This window comes from Entelurus aequoreus, linkage group LG05, assembly GCF_033978785.1.
Source record: "Entelurus aequoreus isolate RoL-2023_Sb linkage group LG05, RoL_Eaeq_v1.1, whole genome shotgun sequence".
NCBI classification, from domain to species: domain Eukaryota; kingdom Metazoa; phylum Chordata; class Actinopteri; order Syngnathiformes; family Syngnathidae; genus Entelurus; species Entelurus aequoreus.
In genome coordinates this window covers 46,920,984-46,945,355 of record NC_084735.1, presented here as the reverse complement: position 1 = coordinate 46,945,355, position 24,372 = coordinate 46,920,984, and the positions used below count along the sequence as shown (strand labels likewise).

The window sequence follows — 24,372 nt, the reverse complement described above, 5'->3', positions numbered from 1 at the left end:
GTTATTTACTCGCAAAGGCTCCACTACACCGCGTGGAGCCTAAATATGGCCTAAAATCTATATTGCCATATATATTGCAGCCTCCTGCGATAACGATGTCTATTGCCGTATATTATCTGGCACATCAGTGATAAGAGAACCATTTCAAAATGGGTTACCAAGCCTCCTAATTTAGCTGTTGACGTATGCAGTAACATATAGCGTCATTTCCAGTTCTATTATTTTATCAGAACAATTGTTAATTCACTTGCTAATTTAACGTTAATTTCTGGTTTATTTCTGTTGGAACATCATGGACTGACTAATTTTTTGATCACAAATATAAAAACAATACACAGGATGGCTGTCCAACACTATCAATAAAATATTGAATTTATTTTATTTTACTACATACAATATTCTGAGCAAATTAAGTTCACTTGTGAAAAATAACTAACTAAACATAAGCAAAAAACTACTATTGGTTCTGATTTAAAGTCCTAAAGTCCTGTTAACAATAACAGAAAATGACCAAAAAATACTATTTTGTGATAAGAAAAAATATTGATCCAATCACTGTGGTATCAACCATATAATGATACTATACTTGGTATTGTTACTGACGATATTTGTATCAATGGGCCGCCCACCTCTGTTTACATTAGCTTAGCGGTTAGCATGGCTTCTTGCATAAAGTCCTAAAGTCCTGTAAACAATAACAAAAAAACAACCGAAAGCGATTTGGTGATGATAAAAAATATTGATCTAATCGCTATAGTATCGACTATACACTGCTTACATTCATGAGCTCCAGCTTAGAAATTCGCATGGCTTCTTGTATCCTCCTATGGTGTGCAGTGCAGCTTGGTTAGCGACTTCTTGTCCTCTAGTCCTCCAGTGATAAAGCTACTTGTAAGAAAAGTAATTTATTTTGCTCTATCAAAATCCAAATGTATATAATGTTTAACGTACATCTTATATGTTGCGCAACCCTAGCACACATGTATGTTCTGACAAACGTTTGAGACAAATCTAGTAAGACTCGGACCCGGAAGTTGGGCAGCGTGTCGTCACTGGCTAGAAAATGCATTTTTAAATGACTGAAAAGCCTTAACAGCACAAACAAACATATTTACAGCATATATGAATGGCGGTGGTATTTTAATATATCAATATTTTCCTTAGACGAGGCAGTGATTCTTAAACTTAGGTACGCGTGCTCTATCTAGTGGTATGCCAGAGAAGTCTGTAAATATGTACTGTATATGAAGCAACATGGTTGAAAACGGCCTTCTTTCATCTCCATAGTATCGCTAAAATTTGTTCCATTTTGTCCACCAGCGACGCTGAGATCATTATTCATGCGTTTGTTACGTCTCGTCTCGATTACTGTAACGTACTATTTTCGGGTCTCCCTATGTCCAGCATTAAAAGATTACAGTTGGTACAAAATGCGGCTGCTAGATTTTTGACAAGAACAATAAAGTTTGATCATATTATGCCTATACTGGCTCACCTGCACTTCCTGTGCACTTAAAATGTGACTTTAATGTTTTACTACTTACGTATAAAATACTGCACGGTCTAGCTCCATCCTATCTTGTCGATTTTATTGTACCATATGTCCCGGCAAGAAATCTGTGTTCAAAGAACTATGGCTTATTAGTGATTCCCAGAGCCCAAAAAAAGTCTGCGGGCTATAGAGCGTTTTCTATTCAGGCTCCAGTACTATGGAATGCCCTCCCGGTAACAGTTAGAGATGCTACCTCAGTAGAAGAATTTAAGTCCCATCTTAAAACTCATTTGTATACTCTAGCCTTTAAATAGACCCCCCTTTTAGACCAGTTGATCTGCCGTTTATTTTATTTTCTGCTCTGCCCCCCTCTCCTTTGTGGAGGGGGGGGGCACAGGTTCGGTGGCCACGGATGAAGCGCTGGTGGTCCAAAGTCGGGACCCGGGGTGGACCGCTCGCCTGTGCATCGGTTGGAGACATCTCTGCGCTGCTGACCCGTCTCCGCTCGGGATGGTCTCCTGCTGGCCCCACTATGGACTGGACTCTCACTATTATTTTAGATTCACTATGGACTGGACTCTCACAATATTATGCTAGATCCACTTGACATCTACGGTCCTTTCCAAGGTTTCTCATTGTCCCATTGGGTTGAGTTTTTCCTTGCCCTGATGTGGGATCTGAACCGAGGATGCCGTTGTGACTTGTGCAGCCATTTGAGACACTTGTGATTTAGAGCTACCGGTATATAATTAACATTGATTGATTGATGATTGATGATAATGTTTGTTCATTGTGTGGCCAAAAATACTAAATATACTTGTTGAATAAAACGTCTGCCTTGTTTTTAATGAATACTTAGGCCTACTGCGCTACTGTTTTTTGTTTTGTTTTTTTAAGTTGGTCATTAGGGAGGCACTTGGAAAGCCAAGTGTTTTCAGAGGTGGTACTTTGTGAAAAAAAATTGAGAACCGCTGCTCTAGACGCCATGCCGACTTCTTCCAAAACACCATACTCACAAGGGGGTTAATTCCGTGTTCGTCCTGTCCCACTGTTACAAGGATACTGTGTTGTTTCAGTTGGAAGAGATGTGTTACTCGCAACTTGTACGCCTGGAAAGTTGACAGCTGCAATGACCGCATTAAAAGCCAGATGTTGCCATCCATATGTAAAATGTGGCTAAGGACAACAGATAGATTTGCAGTACGTGCACATTTAGCTGGGTTATACCATATGTAACATGCAGCAATGAATATTTGACACCACGAGAAAATAAGTACTAAACTGCGCTAAATAGATTCGACTAGTCGCCTTGATTAATTTGCAACAAGAGTTTCATAATAAAACCTCAACCACTACTGTGTCTCTTCGTATCGCTTTAGGTTTAAATAGCATCCAGCCTAGCATAATATTAGCCGAACATGCAAACCAAACAGTTGAAGGATATCTCCAAGGACAATATGACCACGTCCAGTGTCGCAAGCAGATATTCCTTTGGGGAGATCAAAGTTTTTCCCATGATCTAATCGATCCAATACTTCGTCTTTGTCGAAAAATGCGAATTTTCTCCACTGCAGGTACGCTGCCATTGTTTTGACGTTTCCGGGTAAAGAGTGACTGCGATCATGTGACAATTATAGACATCTTATAAGTAGATGCAGCATCGAGCGCTACTGCCTACTGGCGCTGACGAGACGCGGGGCCGCCATCTTGGAGTGGTGATCCGCTCCACACAGTGCAATTCATTTAGCAGGAGCAATGAACTGTCAGCGCATTTAATTCATTTTACCTCACTGAATACCACTGATTTTCACGAAGTTTTTTTGTCATACGTGTAGCTATGATAAAGGACACATGTTTTATTATTCATGATTAGCTTAACAGTAATATCATATTCTTATATGCTGTAAGTGACCAGACGTCCAAGATCAAAACTGGGAATATAATCCCAGAGAAGGGGGGAAAAAACGGTCAGCTATTTTTAAATTCAAGAAACATTATGATTGGGTTATATATAGGGATGATGTTTGATAAGAAATTATCGAGTTCGGGTCTATTATCGAATCGTCTTATCGAACCGATTCCTTATCGATTCTCTTATCGAGTCCAGATAGGTTGTTGTATATGGAAAAAAAACCCACAATATTTGGTTTAACAAAAGCTCACTTTTATTATATTAGAAAACAATTTAATCTAAAAAAATAAATAAATATTGACTGTTACCCCCCTAAAAAAATAAAATAAAATAAATAAATATTGACTGTTGTTACCCAAAGTATATTAAGTGGGATTTTTCATAAAAACAAATATATACAGTAACACAAAAACAACCTGTCTCTGTGATCATTATAGGTGTATAAATAATAATATAGTGTTAAATAGTAATTAAATCAGTACCTTGGGCACAAAACTGAAAATAATACAGCTCTCCAAAAAGTGCACTTCTGCTGCTATTTGACATAACTGTTTGTTATGATGCTTGACATTTTTGCACTTTATTTCTTTATTGAAAGAAAATTCTATGAAGAGAAAAGTTGTTTGCAAATGTGGTTACAATGCTAAAAAATGAAAAGTTAAAGCTAAAAAAAGAAATACACTTTATTTAGTTAACATTATTTCTTTATAGGGGGGAAGATGTGATGAGCTAGGCCAGGGAATATAACAACTACACTACCCAACATGCAACGGGAATGACGAGCATGCGCGGTAGCCCCGAAAAGTGTTGCATGTCGTCACCCGTGAAAGTAAACGTCAAGAACTCAGCCAACACGCCTCGTCTGCATTATTTATAATTAGACAAACAACACATATACAGTGTGATTTTGTTTTGTTTACAAGGAAAGAAAAACAAAAGTTAAAAAAGGGAGATATATGTTGTATATATATATGTATGTGCTGCGGTTGCTTTCAGAACGTTGCGACAGCTGCCGTAAAGGAGGTGCGTTGCTAGCCTGGTTGCTATGTTTCCGGTTGGTCGTAAAAGTGTTCGTCATGTGTTTGTACCCTGCTCAAATCTCTCAGTAAAGTGATTCATTGGATTATACATTTTGTTTTGAACTTTATTACACCTTGGAGCGCTTTTTCCCGTCCATTTTTTTCCTGCTTTCGCTTTCTGCGCCTAATGTCTGAGCTACGTGACGCCATTTCTTGTGATGTCACGCGGAGCATTTCTGGTCGGGATTCGTTCCGAGGGATTCGAATAAAGAACCAACTATTTTCTTTACTATAGTGGTCTCGATAACGGGTACCGGTTCTCAAAAAGGGATTCGAGTCCGAGGACTCGGTTCTTGTCTTATCGAACAACCGGGAAAACCGGTTTCGAGTATCATCCCTAGTTATATATACATGCTTATATCCTACATAAACAATGTACAAACCCTGTTTCCATATGAGTTGGGAAATTGCGTTAGATGTAAATATAAACGGAATACAATGATTTGCAAATCCTTTTCAACCCGTATTCTATTGAATGCACTACAAAGACAAGATATTTGATGTTCAAACTCTTAAACTTTATTTATTTTTTTTTCAAATAATAATTAACTTATAATTTCATGGCTGCAACACGTGCCAAAGTAGTTGGGAAAGGGCATGTTCACCACTGTGTTACATGGCCTTTCCTTTTAACAACACTCAGTAAACGTTTGGGAACTGAGGAGACACATTTTTTAAGCTTCTCAGGTGGAATTCTTTCCCATTCTTGCTTGATGTACAGCTTAAGTTCTTTATATCAGCTAAAACCACCAATCTGTTTCACTGGATTCAGAATAAAACCTAATTCTGTATTCAAGTATGACATTTTTTAATTTAATTAATTTAATTGACAAGCAATTCTATTATGGTCATACTAGCGGCTACGATTTCAGTACTATTGAAGATATTTGCTCCTTCTCAACTCTGTGGCAATATTCTTTTCACTAAATACAACCAATAGTACGTTAATGTTAAATGTTACTTGTGAAAAGTAATCCCCCGATTCCTATTTTCAACAGTCCGCTCATTTGAGCAGGAAAACGCTGAACACCATCTTTGTTTTCTACCTGTCAACTGTCAGTTTAGGCTGCTCGCCGGCTCCTCATCACCACTTCAAGATAGCGGCCGAATTTCTCGCGTCACAGTAGCCAATGCTGCGTCTACTTATAAGATGTCTATGATCATATGACTGTCGCTACCGGAAGACACCATCGGACCAAGCATGCGCACATTTTACGTCACTTTCTCCAGAAGGGAAGGGTCGAGCTGCCGGAAACACTTTTTGTTCTGCCCACAGGGGTGACGACACCGGAAATGAAGCCCGTCCTAATGGAACGCCCACCGTGGCGCTGACATATTTTATGCTTTTTTTTAATTTTTATTTTATTTTTTTATTGAACAATGTACATACAAAAATATATTCTCAATGTACATAAAAACCAAGACACTTTCAACAAATCTCAGCAATTTCAAACATCCAATCAGGTTGAGCAAATACTGTATTTCGCAAAACATGTAAAGGAAAGAAAACTAAAGCAAATACAAATAGAATATACATCCATCCATCCATTTTCTACCGCTTGTCCCTTTTGGGGTCGCGGGGGGTATAGAATATACAAATAACAATAAATAATAGTAATAAAATGAGGATAAGATACAAAATTCAAACAGACAAAAAAAGGCTAATCTAAGTCACATTGAATTTCTGCACTAACGAAATCAATTTAAGGGCTTTTGTATTTTTAATAATTTTCCAAGATTTAATTTATCATTTTAAATTATTAAGCCAATTAGAAAATGTAGGTTTTACTTTCATAAATCGACATTTCTGTAGAATTTTATTTTGCTTGGAGCATAATATTGACAAACATTTCCATGCCACCATCATTTATGAATATGTCAAATTTGATCTCCGTGGCGCTGACAAGTTGACAACGTGAGAGTGGACATACTGACTTTGTAACGTGATCCAAGATGGTTAACCATCTTGGATCACGATACAACAGTTATGCGTGTACTAAATTGAACGTATCCAAACGTGGAAGAAATATGATGAATAATCAAACAGTTTATGGTTATTATTTCGGTCGTTGAATGTATTGCGTGTTTGCGCATTTTAATTAAGTGAGAATTGCAAATTAGTACTGGTCACCAGCAATTTGGCAACTAATTAATACATATTTAATAACGTATGATTTATAAACGATAATAATTCATCAACTATAAACAAACTATTTATGGTAGAAAGATGCAATTAGACTGCAATATATGACTTAACCTCTTAAGGCCCAAGCTGTTTGTTTACATGCTTTTTTTTATTTCTCTTTGCTATTTGGGCTTATTGGACCCTAGCTAGAATAAAAACCAAGAATCATCTTTTGATATGATGTACTTAGTCCATACAAACGTGTACTTCATGTTTAGTGACATGCTAATTCTTATTTTTACACTTTTTTTTTTCCAAATTCCATTGTATGTTATACTCTTCTGACACCACCAGATAGCAGTATAAGTGTCCACATAAGTCAGGGGTGTCCAAACGTTTTCCACTGAGGGCCGCACATTGAAAAATCAAAGCAAGCAGGGGCCCTTTTGATATTTTTTATTTTAAAAACCAATACAATATATGTATAAAAAAGATACATTTAGGCCTCCACTTAGACTTGATCCTGGGGACCCCAAAAGGTTTTGGTCAAAAAAAATATTACAAATGTGTCATTAGTATTATTATTATTATTATTATTATTATTATTATTATTATTATTATTATTATTCAAGGTTTAAATCTCTAGATCAACATTAGGTCTATATGTCAATATAACGCTTTTAAAGATTTAAGTTGTATGCCATTTTTGTCAAGGAAAACTGTGTTTTTTTATGGAAAAAAACACAAAATATGCAATATTTTCCCCCAATAAATTTTTTTTTTGATTGAGACTTGTATTAGTAGGTTGCACAGCGAAGTACATATTCCGTACAATTGACCACTAAATGGTAACACCCGAATAAGTTTTTGAACTTGTTTAAGTCGGGGTCCACTTAAATTGATTTATGATACAGATATATACTATCATCATAATACAGTCATCACACAAGATAATCACATTGAATTATTTACATTATTTACAATCAGGGGTGTGGAGGGGGCGTGGGGGGCATATGGACATCAAGTAGTGGAGAGTGGAGAGAGAGAGAGAGAGAGAGAGAGAGAGAGAGAGAGAGAGAGAGAGAGAGAGAGAGAGAGAGAGAGAGATCAGAAGGCATAAGAAAAAGTATCTGCATTTGATTGTTTACATTTGATTATTAGCAATCCGGGGAGGGTGTTAGTTTAGGGTTGTAGCTGCCTGGAGGTTAACTTTTCTTGCGGTTTTGAAGGAGGATAGAGATGACCTTTCTTTTATACCTGTTGGGAGCGCATTCCACATTGATGTGGCATAGAAAGAGAATGAGTTAAGACCTTTGTTAGTTCGGAATCTGGGTTTAATGTGGTTAGTGGAGCTCCCCCTGGTGTTGTGGTTATGGCGGTCATTTACGTTAAGGAAGTAGTTTGACATGTACTTCGGTATCAGGGAGGTGTAGCGGATTTTATAGACTAGGCTCAGTGCAAGTTGTTTAAGTGTTTTAAAGTGGAATATTTGAGGTTATATAATAATTGGAGTCTTAAAAAGATCAACAACTCATAACAACATTGATTTTAATTCATTATTTTTTTTGAGCAATGACACTTAAAAAAAAAAGTCCCACTAAAATTATTGGGGATCCAAAAGTGTACTGCTCAGTAAAGTTTAAAAAAATAAATCCAACATTTTTTAAAACTTTTACAACAATAGTCTCAAGATCAACTTCAGATCTATCCATCAATTATAAGTTTTATTGTTGTTTATATTTTTTGTTTGTTCTTTTTAGGCCCTTCTTTAAAAAACTTTGTTTTTTAAATGGCAACCAAAAAATATGCAACATTTCCCCCCCAAAATATCTCAAAGTGGAATATTTAATGTGAAGTAAATGGAGCCTTGAATAGGTCAATAATTCATAATAACATTGATTTTGATTTATTATTATTTTTTAAAGAAAGAAACAGCCTGCATGGCAGCTTTGTGTTATTAGAGTAAATAATGCAACATTTTCTTGCTACATTTCACCTGTTTGCTCTTTTATACCACTTTTTATGTTTTGTTTTGTTTTTTCATTGTATTTTTAGAATGTGCCGTGGGGCCGTTAAAAAAATACCTGCGGGCCGCAAATGGCCGCACTTTGGACACCCCTGACATAAGCGGCCATTAGACCACAATTCAGTAGTGTACACAATTTTGGAAATAAGAGCTAAAAGGTGCTGTCCACGCATGTGGCCACTAAGCCTTTAGGTTAAGGCTCAGTAAATTAACGATATGATGTGGTTTTATTTTGTCTGTGTCGTTACCTGATATGAAACAATGTGAACATGTTTATTTCTGCGAGAATCACGTTTTGTTGTTTATTGTGTTTGGCTCAAAACAAACGTTATACTTGTTCTGTCTAAAGAGTCACCATAAAATGTATATATTTGAACTGCATGGAGGTGGAGGATTAATGTTTGACATTTATGCCGTCAGTATTTTGTCATAGACATGTAGGATATACCTGTAAAAAAGTTGGATCCAAAATAAAAAGTCTTTGTTTAAAAGTGGTTTGTATTGCGTCTTAGAAAAGTAGGTCAGTGTTGTTAACCTCTTTTAAACATTGAATCATTTGTTTCAATGATTATTTTAATATGTCCATCTTGATTGTGTAGGTTGACAACAATTCAGCTCATTGTTGCTTGTTTGAGGAGGAAATCATTTCAAATGCCAAACTTTCACTTTTGTCCTCTTACAGAGCAAAACAATGTTTTGTGACGAACAAACACCACAAGTGGCCAGAATAGATGTGGACACCTTCCAGTGTCCATTTTACCCAACGAGGGGAGGTTATTCCACCAGAAGACCCTTGTGAAATATGGATGTGAGTACATCTTCATGAATGTATTTATTCAAGCTGACAACTAAAAAAAAGAAAAGAAACATACTTGAAAATGGCAGAGATTAGATTTTTCCTTTAGTGATGAAGATGATGTGCAGGAAACCCACAATAATGCGTGTTCTTGGCCATATTTAGACAAATGTGTGTGTTTAGAGAGAACAATGCCTGAAACCTTAGTTTTTAGTTGCTTACTCTGTAAATCAAAATCATAACTGCTCTCATCATCTAAGACGTCCAACACAAATTTAGGAACACACATTAAGGTGAGTTGAGTTCATAAAAAGGTTTACTGCACATAACCATTAACAATTGTTCCCCAAAACACAAGTCATTGTTGTTTTTCAAGATATAAATAGATCAGACTTGGACAAATTTCAGTCTGGCTCACCGGACATTTCCAAATATTTTTTTAAATCTTTAAGATGGAAACTGTAGCTGCCATTATGATTTGCAGTGATGTTTTCAAATTACCGTAAGTCTTGAAACTATAAAAAGTATTTCAATGGTTGGAATCTGCGCTTATGCATGATATACTAGTTACTATGGTAATCTACGTCACAGCAGCTCAGACGAGGCACCAAGCAGTGTGGGTGGGGAGCGTTTCCATAGAGTGTTTCCAGAGCGGCCAGCCTGAAATTTGGGTGTCAGGGACAGACACGGAAGGAGATTTTTACAACAAACTTCTAAAGCTTAGTGATGTATCAGATTGTAAATTAAATAAGTAATACAGTCATATACCAGAATGCTAATAGTTTCCATGCTACTGTTGCCCTGAAAATGTTTTTTTTATATAAAATACTGTCTGTTCTTTTAATTTTTTAATTTTTGTTTGTTTGATATTCATTGTAAAGTTCAGCTGTTTTTTCAGTGGGGCCCTGGCTCCACTGCAAGCATGAATTAATAAAGTCAAGTCAAGTCAAGTAAGTGGGTTCGTTTTCGTTTTCATATTTTGCTGTGTTTGTTGCATTTTTATTGCGTTTTGCTTGATTGTAAAATATGTCAATCGAGAGCGTTTGTGACGTTCATATGTTGTCAATATTCAGTGTTTTATCGGTCATAGTTAATATCGTAAAACCCACATTCTTTATTTTCATGTACATTATGAGTGTCTCATTCAGTAAACAAATTTAAAATTCCATTCCGTTTTTAAGGCGGTCTGTCATAACGTTTTTAGCTATCAATCAGACATTATTGTAAGATTTTGTATTAGTGTTCCTAAAAATCAGATATACCGGCCCCCAGACACATTTTTTTCTCTAAATTTGGCCCCCCGAGTCAAAATAATTGCCCAGGCCTGAGATAGATGCTGTTTTTTACATTAGAACATTAATAACATTTTAGGGATGGGCCAAAGAAAAGGCAAACTAAATAAAGTCATACAGTGAGGTGCAGGAACCCGTAGAGGTAGTTGCAGGGTGTCCCCAGCTAAATGACAGATAGTTAATAGTAATGGACCCTTATTGGGTCCATTTGTACACTCTCAGTTACATTAACTTTGATATTATACATGTGGGCCCAAAGATATAAATGTCGATAAATGTAGCTTGCCGTGTAGCTGGCTACAATTCTCCGGGGATAGCTTCCCCCGTAGCTTAGCTACATTTAATGGAAAATAACTTGTAGCTTAGCTTACAACATTTTAATATACATAGGTATAAACTCAGAGGAATGGCAAAAAATAGTCACGCTTTAGCACTTAGCACAAGGAAAAGTTTTTGTGTCTCAGTTTGTGGGGTGAAAACATGGAACAGCTTGGGTGATAAACTCAAACACTGTTCAAACATTGAGCATTTTAAGAAATTGTACACATCTAATATTTTGGTTCGGTATAGTGTGGTGTAGGCTTATTTTCAATATGAGTATGAATGACTTATATGATATATTGAGAATTGTAAGCACATTGTTCTGGGCAAATTGAGTTATGTGGATCCAGATGAACGTGATAAAATGTGGTTCCGAGGAAACTGGATATTAGTTTAAATAACTACGCAAAAAGGTGGGGGGATTCAACAAATTTATACTTCTTCCCATTACCCTTTTGAGATATGTTTGATTTAATTGAATTTTTTTCTTTTCTTAATTAAATTGTATTTTATTTTTTGTGAAATAATAATATTGCCATTGAGCAAAATACTGTTCACTGGAGATATGTATGCATATTTTGTACTACATGTACAGTATGATGCGGAGCTGACTATGACATACTCAATAAACAATCTTTTCCAAGTAGCTTGCCCATCAGCCATCACTCACACAGATGAGATGTGTCAATATCAAAATACTACTTTGAATCACTTTTTGGCAGGCAAGAATACATTGATTTAATGAAAACATCCATACACTATATTAATATTTAATTTATGCTTGAACATAGAACAATTAATATTGTATGTAGCTTTTAAACAAGAAAACGTTTTTAGCACATCAACATCGAATCAATAACGGAGCTCATACTCCAACAGGCTCCTTTAGCCTCCTTCCTGCACTGTGCGATTCAAGAACTCCTTCATTCCACACTCCACCCAGCTGTATAATCACTCGCCATATAGCAATAGATGATATCTGCCTATTACCTGACACCTTATGTTACCTACTTCTATTTTCTGCTGGATCTACTCTCTATTTTATGCTGCTGCTGTCACATATACTGTATATACTGTAATATTGTACATGGTCATTGGTATATATTGTATATATGTTATAGACATAATATAATATATCTGTATGTATAATATACTGTACACATATTATGTATATATTCGTATATAATGTTAGATTTTTTATCGCTATATTAGTCTATTTATACCTGCATTGTCCTTTCCATCCTTACACTTTCCATTATTGTAACTGAGCTACTGTGTTGAATAATTTCCCTTGTGGATCATTAAAGTTTGCCTAAGTCTCAGTCTAAGTCTATAACATTCCTTTACGATCTCATTAATATCATAGAAATGGCCAACTCTTTCATTTTTTTTAACACGATAAAGGCTTAAATAATTTCAAACACATATTGTTACAATAACCAAGAATATAAGTGTTTTGACTTACATGTAGTAATCAGTTGAGTGGACAGACAAAGTACCAGCAGTGCAGTTTCAGCCCATGGCCAATTTTTGGCAGGTGCCCCCCTGAAAAAAATGAATCCCCCCCCAGATGTTTTTCTACAGCTGGGTCTGGGTGGCTGTAAGTGGCGATAGCCTGCATTACCAACAGAAACAGGCAGGAAGCGATATGGTCACCTTGTTTAAGTCCTCGGTTGATGTTGAAACGGGAAGTGGTTCCCTAACGCAATTTAATGGAACTCTTACAGTTGTTATACATGAGGTGAATTACCTTTTTCCAATACTCTTCAAAGCCAAATATTTCCAACAGCTCAAAAAAAAAGGAGTGTTCTATTGTATCGAATTAACACAAAGAATGACACCATTTAAATTTAGGAATTCACTGTAGTCGATAGATACCTAAAACCAACTTAATATTATTACTAGTGTGTCTCCCATTCACAAGGCTTAATCAGCAGTCCTCAATAATCCCATTCAGGAATGTTTTAATTATTCGCGAAATGAATAGAAAACAGTTTGGAGTCATTGTTTATTAAAGTTATGGCCCTCCAGTTGTCGATTAATATCTCCCTTTGCATGTAATGTGTTTTATGTGAGTGTGAATGTTGTCTATCTGTGTTGGCCCTGTGATGAGGTGGCGACTTGTCCAGAATGTAGCCCGCCTTCCACCTGAGTGCAGCTGGAATAGGCTCCAGCAACCCCCGCCCAGTATTTTACCGTAAATTGTGCATAATTTTTTTTGCAGTGTATAACAAATACAAGAAATGGTATAACTTTCTATCAGGAGTTTTATTATAAATCTATGAACAAGTTTACTGGCGTATCTAATGGGACAGGCGAAAGTTAAGACAGAGAAAATGCGGTCGTTTATACTTTATTTAATGTTTCTGTGCAGCCCGGTAGCAAAGTCTGTCCGACCCCAAGACTTAAATACTTTACATTGAATGAACAAAATGAAATAGACGAGAGAAAAGGAAAAAATAAATAATGATTATAATACAGGTTCAATCTGTTAAACAAAGACATGCTGTTTTTAGCACCTTATCACATTTTCCTGTTCTTTAGCCTTAATCACACATGGTCGACATTTTACCTTCAAACTCCTTCCTGTCTATGAACACTTTGGCGCCCACAAAGAATGCGAGTTTACCTTGTTTCCTCGCTGTGTCAACGTCGACATAATTAATTATAATGGGTTAAAACAAATTAAAATAAACACAACTATTTTTTTAAATTGATGAACTGAGCAAAAAAAAAAGTAGAAAAAATATGAATCCAACAATTTTCTATACACTCTTAACTCCCTGAGGACTTATTCGTCCTGGTGGGATTTAACTGCTATCAAATTATGAATGCCCCAGTCGGTTAAAGACAGTAAAAAACGATTGTGATGATCTTAGTGTACACTGACTAGTCACTAGGTGTCCGTATCACGTCACATTATGTCAATCTAGCTGCTATAAGGTGATTATTTGAGATACTTTTGTTGGAATATTATAGCAAGTATACACATACAGTCATTTGTTTTGAATGTCACTTGACTTCAAACTGTTTGATTAAGCACACACAAATGTGCAGCTGCCTCTTTGACCTACAGGCCTGCCTGGTATGTTTAAAAAACAATTTCTATGACCGTCCAAGCTGTTCTTCAATATCTAAATAATTGTACAAAGGTTAAAATCGTGAAAGGGAGGAACTAGCATCAGATATTATTATTTTTAAATTATATTCATTTTAATCAGCCACACATCTGCCAAAAAAATCCCCCAATCGATGGATGGAACCACTCAAGCGTCTCCTCTTTATTCTGCTCGTGATGTTTACCTGAGCAATTCACAACGGTTTTGCGGGAATGAGACCAATGCTGTACCATTTCCCTGTGATCAGTTTTAAATAAATGATTTTGGAATCCTCTAGACGACCCGACTTTTGACTGTTCAACAAAAAATATGGGTGGAGTCCAGCACTTATAAAAGGAATACAGTCTTTCACATAAGTGAACAAAAGAGGGATTTCATTTGCAACTCCGTAATATCGCTAAAATGTGTTCCATTTTGTCCACTAGCGACGCTGAGATCATTATTTAAGCGTTCGTTATGTCTCCTCTCGATTACTGTAACCTATTATTTTCGGGTCTCCCTATGTCCAGCATGAAAAGATTACAGTTGGTACAAAATGCGGCTGCAAGACTTTTGACAAGAACAAGAAAGTTTGATCATATTACGCCTTTACTGGCTCACATGCACTGGCTTCCTGTGCACTTAAGATGTGACTTTAATGTTTTACTACTTACGTATAAAATACTACACGGTCTAGCTCCATCCTATCTTGCCGCTTGTATTGTACCATATGTCCCGGCAAGAAATCTGCGTTCAAAGAACTCCAGCTCATTAGTTTTCCCAGAGCCCAAAAAAGTCTGCGGGCTATAGAGCGTTTTCTATTCGGGCTCCAATACTATGGAATGCCCTCCCGGTAAAAGTTAGAGATGCTACCTCAGTAGAAGCATTTAAGTCCCATCTTAAAACTCATTTGTATACTCTAGCCTTTAAATTGACACTCCTTTTAGACCAGTTGATCTGCCGTATCTTTTCTGCTCTGCCCCCCTCTCCTTCGTGGAGGCGGGGGCACAGGTTCGGTGGCCACGGATGAAGCGCTGGCTGTCCAAAGTCGGGACCCGGAGTGGACCGCTCGCCTGTGCATCGGTTGGGGATAGCTCTGTGCTGCTGACCTGTCTCCACTCGGGATGGTCTCCTGCTGGTCCCACTATGGACTGGACTCTCACTATTATGTTAGATCCACTATGGACTGGACTCTCACAATATTATGCTAGATCCACTCGACGTCCATTGCACCGGTCGCCCAGTGGTGGGGTCCCCACATCTGCGGTCCCCTCCAAAGTTTCTCATTGTCCCATTGGGTTGAGTTTTTCCTTGCCCCGATGTGGGATCAGAGCCGAGGATGTCGTTGTGGCTTGTGCAGCCCTTTGAGACACTTTGATTTAGGGCTATATAAATAAACATTGATTGATTTATTGACATTGAACTTGCAAAAAAACCAGCTGATAAATAAACACAGTACAGATTGCATTGTTAAGTGAGGTCCTCGGCTCAGGCCGACAAGACATCAAACATGACTAATTAGAGGAAGTAAAAGTGGTAATACAGTTTGTGTGTGTGAACCTGCAGAAGGATCATTACCTTTACCAGTGAAAAGAGCTACATTTCAGGGGAGAGGTCAATTCCCGGTGAGTTCCACCTGAGCCTGCATTGCTGTGCTGTCCTCTTCCGGATTGGTGTTGTCACATAAATTGAGCCCTATACAAGTGAACATTTCTGTTCAAGCTACAACAATAACTGTTTATTTTAAGTGTGAATTACAGGATTTTAACATAAGAGTCACACTATTGTAATTTACAAAATTAAAAGTCACATTTAAGGTAAATTCTTACTGTTCAATGCAAGTGACAAAAGTTCCAAAAAAAAGAAACTCTTCACACATATACAACAGATGCCATTTTAATAAGTGTTTAATCAACAAGTAATAATTATCAGCAGAGAGTGTTAAAAGGAATAACAGTTGCATCAGCAAACCGTGTAATGACAGACAATTTGAGCTCAGGTAAAGTGACGAGAGTTGGTAAGTTTCTCAAGAAGCAGGGTTAAGTAAGGCAAGACTGCATTTATTAACGGATCATCAAAAAGGTGTCAGCTAGGAAGATTACTATGTCAAAACATTTTTAAGTTGTCAAAAAAAGTACATACATACATACTCAGAAACTTTGCTTCTTGCTTCACCTTTTTGGACATGTAATGAGAAATTGGAATATGTGATGTACCATATTGTCACTGTATGCATGTTTGAAAGAAGTTAAAAATATAACCACAACCAGGTTGCTATCTCGTTTTATCCCATATATTGAGCTACAATCCTGTAGCACAGTGGTCCCCAACCTTTTTAACCTAGCTATTCATCACATGAATAAAGCGGGGAAAACGGATTATGTGCATCACAATGATTACTACAGTATTATCACACTAAAATAAACTCACTTTAGGGCAGATTATGTTGGACCCTGTCCTTGTTTTCTTGCAACTCATTATGTTAGCTCATCGTAACCGCAGGCAATCAAGTGCGATATTGTAAAGCACCGGTGGAAGTGGGGATTTGAAATAAAATATCCGAACAGACATTAAATAAAATGGATGTAATTTCAAACAAATGTCTTTGTGGTCTGATATCGGTCCGCAGGCCTGGGCTTGGAGGCAACTACCGAAAGAAATGACATTTGTCCTGTATACTGAGCGATATCACATGATACATTTTCAGATTTGATAAAACAGCAGTATCACATCACTTCTAATAAATTTAGAGCCCAGGGGCCTGTATTACAAATTAAGTTTTTGGTTATCCAGGATCTCTTCTTTGTTCTCCGGTTTAATTTAACGTCAAACATTGAAAGTGTGGGATTAGCGGATTACGATGATGGATAACTACAGGGTGCCGAATGTAAAATTTCATTTATGAAGCATATTTTGTTAGATTTGTTGAAATCGTGCATTTTCAGTTTAGGATAACAAAAAACCTTTATAACACTGATTACAAATTCATAAACTCCCAAGCGGATGTAACCATACTGGAAAAAAAATATGCCTCAAAATATTGCAATTTTTTTAAAGGGCTGTCACAAAATCGGGCATTTTAGGCATTAATAACCACAAAAAAAGTCTGCGAAATCTCGGCGGGACTGACTACTAGAGACATAACCCGAAAGACTTGCAGATATAATTGCAGGAAAAGGTGGTTCTACAAAGTACTTATTCAGGGGGTGAAATAGTTGTCAAAGTCACACCTCCATAAAAAGCTAAGAAAACTGTACCAATTTCTTTCTATTTCACAACTGTTATGCTTAGGGTTGGTCTTTGACGTCATAATGTGAGAAAATGTGGACAAGTTCAAGAGGTATACAGTGCATCCGAAACGTATTCACATCGCTTCACTTTTTCTACAGTTTTTTTTACAGCCTTAATCCAAATTACAATAAATTCATTTTTGTCCTCAAAATTCTACATACAATACATCATTATGACAATGGGAAAATGTTTAAAAAAAAAACATTTTTACATAATTTGTTGAAAAGACTAGTTGGTACAATCCCTGGGGACTCTGCATGGCAGGGGCGTCCTCTTCCCTGAGCCAGGCTTGCACCTGACCGCATACCTAAGTGAGGCTAGGTGACACTGCTGGGAGGCTTTTCCACCATTGGGACACATCTTCAGTTGTGTGCCCCAGCGTCACGGGGTGTTTCGGCCCGGCTTACCACAAGACACCCTCTGCTGAGGAAGGGCCCACCCCAGGGTGATCAAATCCCTGGGTGTGTGTGTCCCATTAGGTGTTAGCCTTAGCAGCCCAGCTGGTGTCACTCCTCCTCAACCACAACCAATGGCTCGTCCTCTCTGCTGTGTTGGCCAGCTCTTTAATGGCCTGTCTGTGAGCCTGCCCCCTGACTCCAACCTCCCTAAGGAGCTTTGCTGTTGTGCTAGCTACAAAGCCCCTACAGCCCACCTCCACTGGGCGCACCCTTACCCTCCAGCCTCTGTCCTGTGCCTCAGCTGCAAGGTTGGAGTACCGCAGCTTCTTGCGTTCATATGCTTCTTCGATGGCATCCTCCCACGGGACTGTCAGTTCAATGATATAGACAATATGGCAGGTTTCAGACCATAGGACGAGGTCTGGACGCAGGGTGGTCGTTGCGATCTTAAAAACTTAAAAAAAAAAAAAAAAAAAAAAATCACATAAGTATTCACAGCCTTTGCTCAATACTTTCTTGATGCACCTTTGGCAGAAATTACAGCCTCAAGTCTTTTTGAATACGATACAAGCTTGGCACACCTATCTTTGGGCAGCTTCGCCCATTCCTCTTTGCCGCACCTCTCAAGCTCCATCAGGTTGGATGCGAAGCATTGTTTTTTATCCAGGAAGTCTCTGTTCATTGCTGCATTCATCTTTCCCTCTATCCTGACTAGTCTCTCAATTCCCGCCGCTGAAAATCATCCCCACAGCATGATGCTGCCAACACCATGCTTCACTGTAGGGATGGTATTGGCCTGGTGATGATTGGTCCCTGGTGTCCTCCAAACATGACGCCTGGCATTCACGACAAAGAGTTCAATCTTTGTCTCATCAGACTGGATAATTTTGCTTCTCATGGTCAAAGTCTTTCAGCTGTATTTTAGCAAACGTTTTACTAAGAAATTGCTCATGGTCACTATACCATACAGGCCTGATTGGTGGATTGCTGCAGAGATGGTTGTCCTTCTGGAAGGTTCTCCTCTCTCCACAGAGGAATGCTGTAGCTCTGACAGAGTGACCATCAGGTTCTTGGTCACCTTCCTGACTAGACTAAGAGACATCCTGGGTGAAAATCTCCATCCTGATGGAGCTTGAGAGGTGCTGCAAAGAGGAATGCCCAAAGATGGGCGTGCCAAGGTTGTGGAATTGTCTTCAAAAAGACTTAAGGCTGTAATTGCTGCCAAATATATCAACAAAAGTAAAAAAACAACAACTAACATTGTCATTTTTGAAGACACAAATGTATTTATTCAATTTTGGAATAAGGCTGTACAATAACAAAATGTGGAAAAACTGAAGCGCTGTGAATACTTTCCGGATGCACTGTAAATACATCTTCATGCCACTTGATCTATTTTTTTATTTATTTTACTAAACCTATTAAAAAGTGTGATAAATAATGTTGTACTCATGTCACTGTCATTGAAACTGACCAGGCATAAAGACGAGTCCAGTGCATTTGAAACCCCTTACACCTCTACAGCTATCTCTCTGCAAAACATGTCAAACTGCACACCTTCTAATTAGCATAGCACAGTACAATCAAAATTGCATTACAAAAATAATGACTACATTCAAGGCTATGCTAACACTGCAGGGTTGATGCCCAAATCAGATTTTTTGTTAAATCCGATCTTTTTATTAAGATGTTGACACTACCTAAAATATATGCAACGTTTTGGAATGTTTACTGGAAACAGATTTTTTTCCAAAATACCGAAACGACCTCATACGTCCATCCATCCATTTTAACCGCTTATCCCGTTCGGGGTCGTGGGGGGTGCTGGAGCCTATCTCAGCTGCTTTGGGCGGAAGGCGGGGTACACCCTGGACAAGTCGCCACCTCATCACAGGGCCAACACAGATAGACAGACAACGTTCACACTAACATTCACACACTAGGGCAAATTTAGTGTGCATGTCTTTGGAGGTGGGAGGAAGCCGGAGTACCCGGAGGGAACCCACGCAGTCACGGGGAGAACATGCAAATTCCACACAGAAAGATCCCGCACCCAGGATCGAACGCAGGACCTTCGTATTGTGATGTACATGCATGCTACACATAATTTCAAGTAATGTGTTCAACCTCAGTCAACTGAATTATTTGGTGTAGATTAAGAAGGAAGAGGGTAAAAACTGTGTGGTGGGCATTTGCTTCGACGTGAGTTCACAGCCAGGAGTGGTGGGACTTTTACGTAAGTGCTAATACATTTTTTTGGCCTGTTTTATGCTCATTTGTCTACTATTTATGTTACTACATATAATTTTCATGACCGTCTATGTTGGCAAATAATTATGACGTTTATATCGCTTTTTGATAACATATAATTCGGATGAAAGTGACACGGTCATTCCGACTGCGGTCGCTTCAGCTACGTATCGGATTTATATCCACATCAAGAGGCCTGAGTCGGATTTGGAAAATGCAGAATTCTACTGTTAACATTGACAGCGGCTTTGAAGGAAGCAAAGGGGGTGGGCTTATCTGTCTGTAAAGTTTGATGTTTTTTTTCTTTTTGCTATTTAAATATATAATAAAAAAAGACTTCATAAACATCAATATAAAATGAGTATAGCCGTGACAGTTTAATAATAAGGTTGCTTGAATCAAATTAAGAAGGTTAAAAACTAAGTTCACCCCATATCAAAATTACAACTTTGTTCGTTCCACCTGGATAAAGGCAAACTTAACTTGGCACACTTCACTAAACAAAGACGTCATAACGTCATCAAAGCTCACCGTTAAGCATTCACACATAACATTTTGGAACAAGGGTGAGGTAGTAGAAAAAGATTAAATACATGTATCTGTGGCAGCATATGAGAAAATTATGTACAAGTGTCCCTTTTGCACATGACTGTGGTGCATTCAAAGACTCTTGATCAAAGTTAGAACAAAGGCATCACTAGTTTTAAAAGACAGGTGGAGACTTAACTCCCAGGAAATCCACTAATAATAATAATGATTAGTATTATCCAAAAATCATAGTATATGTGCATCAGCTCATCTCTACTTTACGTCGTTATATTAAGGACAACTCGACAGGTTTATGGTCATATTTACGTAAATGAATAATTGGAGGTTATAAGATTATTTAAATTTGTATTCTGGCCACTTTATATTTCATTTGTTGGCACTTTTTTGTAAAAAAACAAAACACTTTCTTTCCCCAAAACATAAGCAAATGATATGTTTATCTAAATACAGTATGTTCTAGATATGTTAATCCCATCTTGAAACAATGCCAACACCCTAATAAAGTTTTTCAGTGCATGTAAACATACCAAGTTTGTGTGTATGGGGCGGTGACGTTGGGTTTAGGGTGAGGGGGCCCTTTTGGAGTCTTGTGTTCAGCAGTGTTGGGTTAGTTACTGAAAACCAGTAACTAGTTACAATTACTAGTTACTTAATTTCAAAAGTAACTCAGTTACTAACTCAGTTACTTACATCAAAAAGTAATGCGTTACTGTGAAAAGTAAATATTTAGTTACTTTTTTTTTTTTTTTAAAGCTCCCATTAATGCCCTTTTAGCCTTCATTACAATACTGTTATTGCACTGGAGAATAATACAATCTGTTGATCAACTTGACATGCATTTTTATTTTCATTTTAACATAATTAATGAAAAACAGTGCAACATAAAAAGGCATTTCTCCTTTCTTTAAACTTGGACCAATGACCATTAATAAAAAACGACTTAAAGTGCAACATAAGAAGGCACATCATCTTCCTTGAAACATAGATAGTGAAATAAAGCCTGATGCTGCTGTCTTCCACACTTGGAGTCATGGATTGTACAATCCTTGTTTTCAGTGGCAGGGATCATTGACACAGATGGTGAAGTTTCAGTGCTCAGTAGAGATGTAACACTTTTGAGGGGGTTAAGCACCTGGAGGACCTCCTCTGCCACTCTCACATCATCATCAGACAGGTTGATGATGTTGACATTTTTCTTCAGGGTGTTGTGGGTCAATGCAGAGTATATAGCTGCCTGCTGCTCCAACATATCATAAGTGGAGTTCCACTTCGTTGGGACATCATGTATGAGCTTTATGAGTAGGCAGCTTTAGCATTTCTTGCTTTGTCTTAAGTACATGAGCAGCTGTTGTGCTAGGAAACCTCCTTCCTGATCCATCCTATTGACTGAGATGTGATGCCAAATTCACTACATGTGCAAAGCACCTAACTGTGGTCCCAGTCCTGCCTCATTCACTGCATTTATGTGATTTTTGGCATCATCACTTGTGACTGGGAAATCTTTATCTTCCATTCCTCCACTGCTTGTGTCAGTACCTGTGCAAGGTGACTCTCGTAGAGGGGGCGTGTCTTCTCATCTGCCAGTCTGCTGTGATGAAGTGAGCGCTTATAGTTCCCCTGGACGTCCACCAGTCTGTCGTGAGCACAACAGATGATGCTCTGGATAGTTCATCCACAACTTTTTTCTTCTCCTGCTCATAAAGATCTGGCACAATCTTATCGCTGAAGTGGGTGCGCGACGGGATGTCGTAACGTGGCTCAAGCACGTTCAGCATGTGTTTAAAAGCCTCGTCTTGCACAACTGAGTCTGCTCCTATAAACACACCGATTAAATGGCGCGCGGCGTTCAAGCTCCTCCGTTACTCCGCTCGCCATGACCACACTGTGTGTGGACTGAACGTGCATGCGAACAACCTTTTTGTTTTGTTTTATATATATATATATATTTATATATATATTTATACGTGTGTCCCTCCCCCCCACACCCACACCCAGACACACACACACACGGCTCTTTTCTTCTCTCCGGCGTGTGACAGAGGAAGATTCAGAAGAACGACACCGCAGCGCTTCTGTTTCTAGCCGATACTACATAAAAAAATAACGTAAAATAACGCAGTAACGCATCATGTAGTAACGGTAACTGAGTTACTGAATATAAAAAAATAACGCGTTAGATTACTAGTTACCGCCGAAACTAACGGCGTTACAGTAACGCGTTACTTTGTAACGCATTAGTCCCAACACTGGTGTTCAGGGGCCCAGAATTTGATGCTGCGCCCCTTGCACATTGACATGGAAAAAATCAGATACATGGCAAGTATGTACAAATCGCAATTAACCTGCAGTGTGAACATAGCCCAAGAAGACGACACTAGCAAAAAGGCAAATTTAGTCATTTCAGGAAATGTATTTAGTCTTTTCGACTTTATATAAAGCTCTTTTGAACGTATAAAATGTGAAAAGGTTTTATAACAATTTATGGCTATTTCATACAAGTTAATTTTATTTCTCACAAAGTGAACACAATTTTTAAGAGTAGGTAAAATGACATATTTTAGCCATACTATATTGGTTTGGATAATAAGGTGCAAATACTGGATATTAGAACCATTCAGTGGTGCTCTTTTATTTTTTTGTTTCACATCAAAATCTGAGGCAGTCCTATTCCCATTGAAAGAGTGATATTGTTACCTAAACAAACTGCAACTGCTATGCTTGATTAAAAAAAAAAAATGCAATTCCCTTTTCTTTGGCCAGCTGTCAAATCCAATTTCTTTAAGCAAACATTTAGTTACTTTTGGGCAAAGACCAAGACATAACATAACGTAACATAGAATAATGGATGAAAATATATTGGGCTTAGCCAGAACACTGAAGATGGGTCATCTTCTAGAATGACATTGACCCAACACAAAGGAGAGGCTCAAAAGAAAAACATGAGGTTCCCAGTGAAAATCCATGGAAGGAGCCGAAAACTTCCAAGTTGCCAAGCGACCGTTGTGCAAAACCTCCAGGACCACCAGGAGAGTATTTGTAAAGAGGAGCGACTAAAATCCCCATGAGATGTGTGACAGTTTCCCCCACCAAGTACACATTTTGCTTGGGGATCAAATACAGATTAATTAGTATCCGTAGTTAAAATAAACCTACCAAATAATTCTGGAAAGACTTTGTAAGGCGGTACATCTGCAGCGTATATGTATATATGGCATTTAAAACACACAATATATCAGATTAACTCCCATTGGAAACATTACAGATAATATATGAGAGTTTATGGACAAATTCAAAGAACCACTGCAGCCTTGGGCTTCACAGGATAAAGTGCTGAGAACAGTTATCCTCAAACTGTAGTACGCGGGCTCCATGTGGTGGTACGCCAAAGAATCACTTAATTAAAGTAGTGTTTTATTTTCTTATATTCGAACACAGTGATACTGTTCAAACTTTGTGTAATGGTATAGTGGCCAAAAATATGAAATATACTTGTTAAATAACACCTGTGCCTTGTTTATAATGAATACTAAGGCGTACTATGCTACTGTATTTTAATGTTGGTCATTATGGTGGTACTTGGAGAGCTAAGTTTTGGTGAAAAACGATTGAGAATCACTGGCTGAGAACAATACACTTGATCCTTTGTGTCGATCTTAATGAAGTGAACAAAGATACTTAGTAACTACTGTCATTATAAACACATTGTAAATATAAGTGTTTACTGATGGGACTGAATCAAATGG

General features: G+C 37.8%; 1 protein-coding gene across 2 annotated transcripts in view; it reads right to left on the bottom strand.

The window, feature by feature from the left end:
- Nucleotides 1-5,677, bottom strand: part of vps11 (VPS11 core subunit of CORVET and HOPS complexes) — a 32,655-nt gene extending 26,978 nt beyond the window's left edge. The window contains exons 1-2 of one of the 2 annotated variants that reach the window (XM_062048269.1): nucleotides 2,937-3,132; nucleotides 2,509-2,657 (exon numbers count right to left, since the gene is read on the bottom strand). In XM_062048269.1, the coding sequence (XP_061904253.1) occupies nucleotides 2,509-2,657; nucleotides 2,937-3,078 (291 nt within the window). In that variant the 5' untranslated portion in view covers nucleotides 3,079-3,132. Of the gene's footprint in view, nucleotides 1-2,508; nucleotides 2,658-2,936; nucleotides 3,133-5,529 lie in introns of those variants that run through there. The other variant, XM_062048270.1, reaches the window with a different exon arrangement.
- Nucleotides 5,678-24,372: the final 18,695 nt, after the last annotated feature.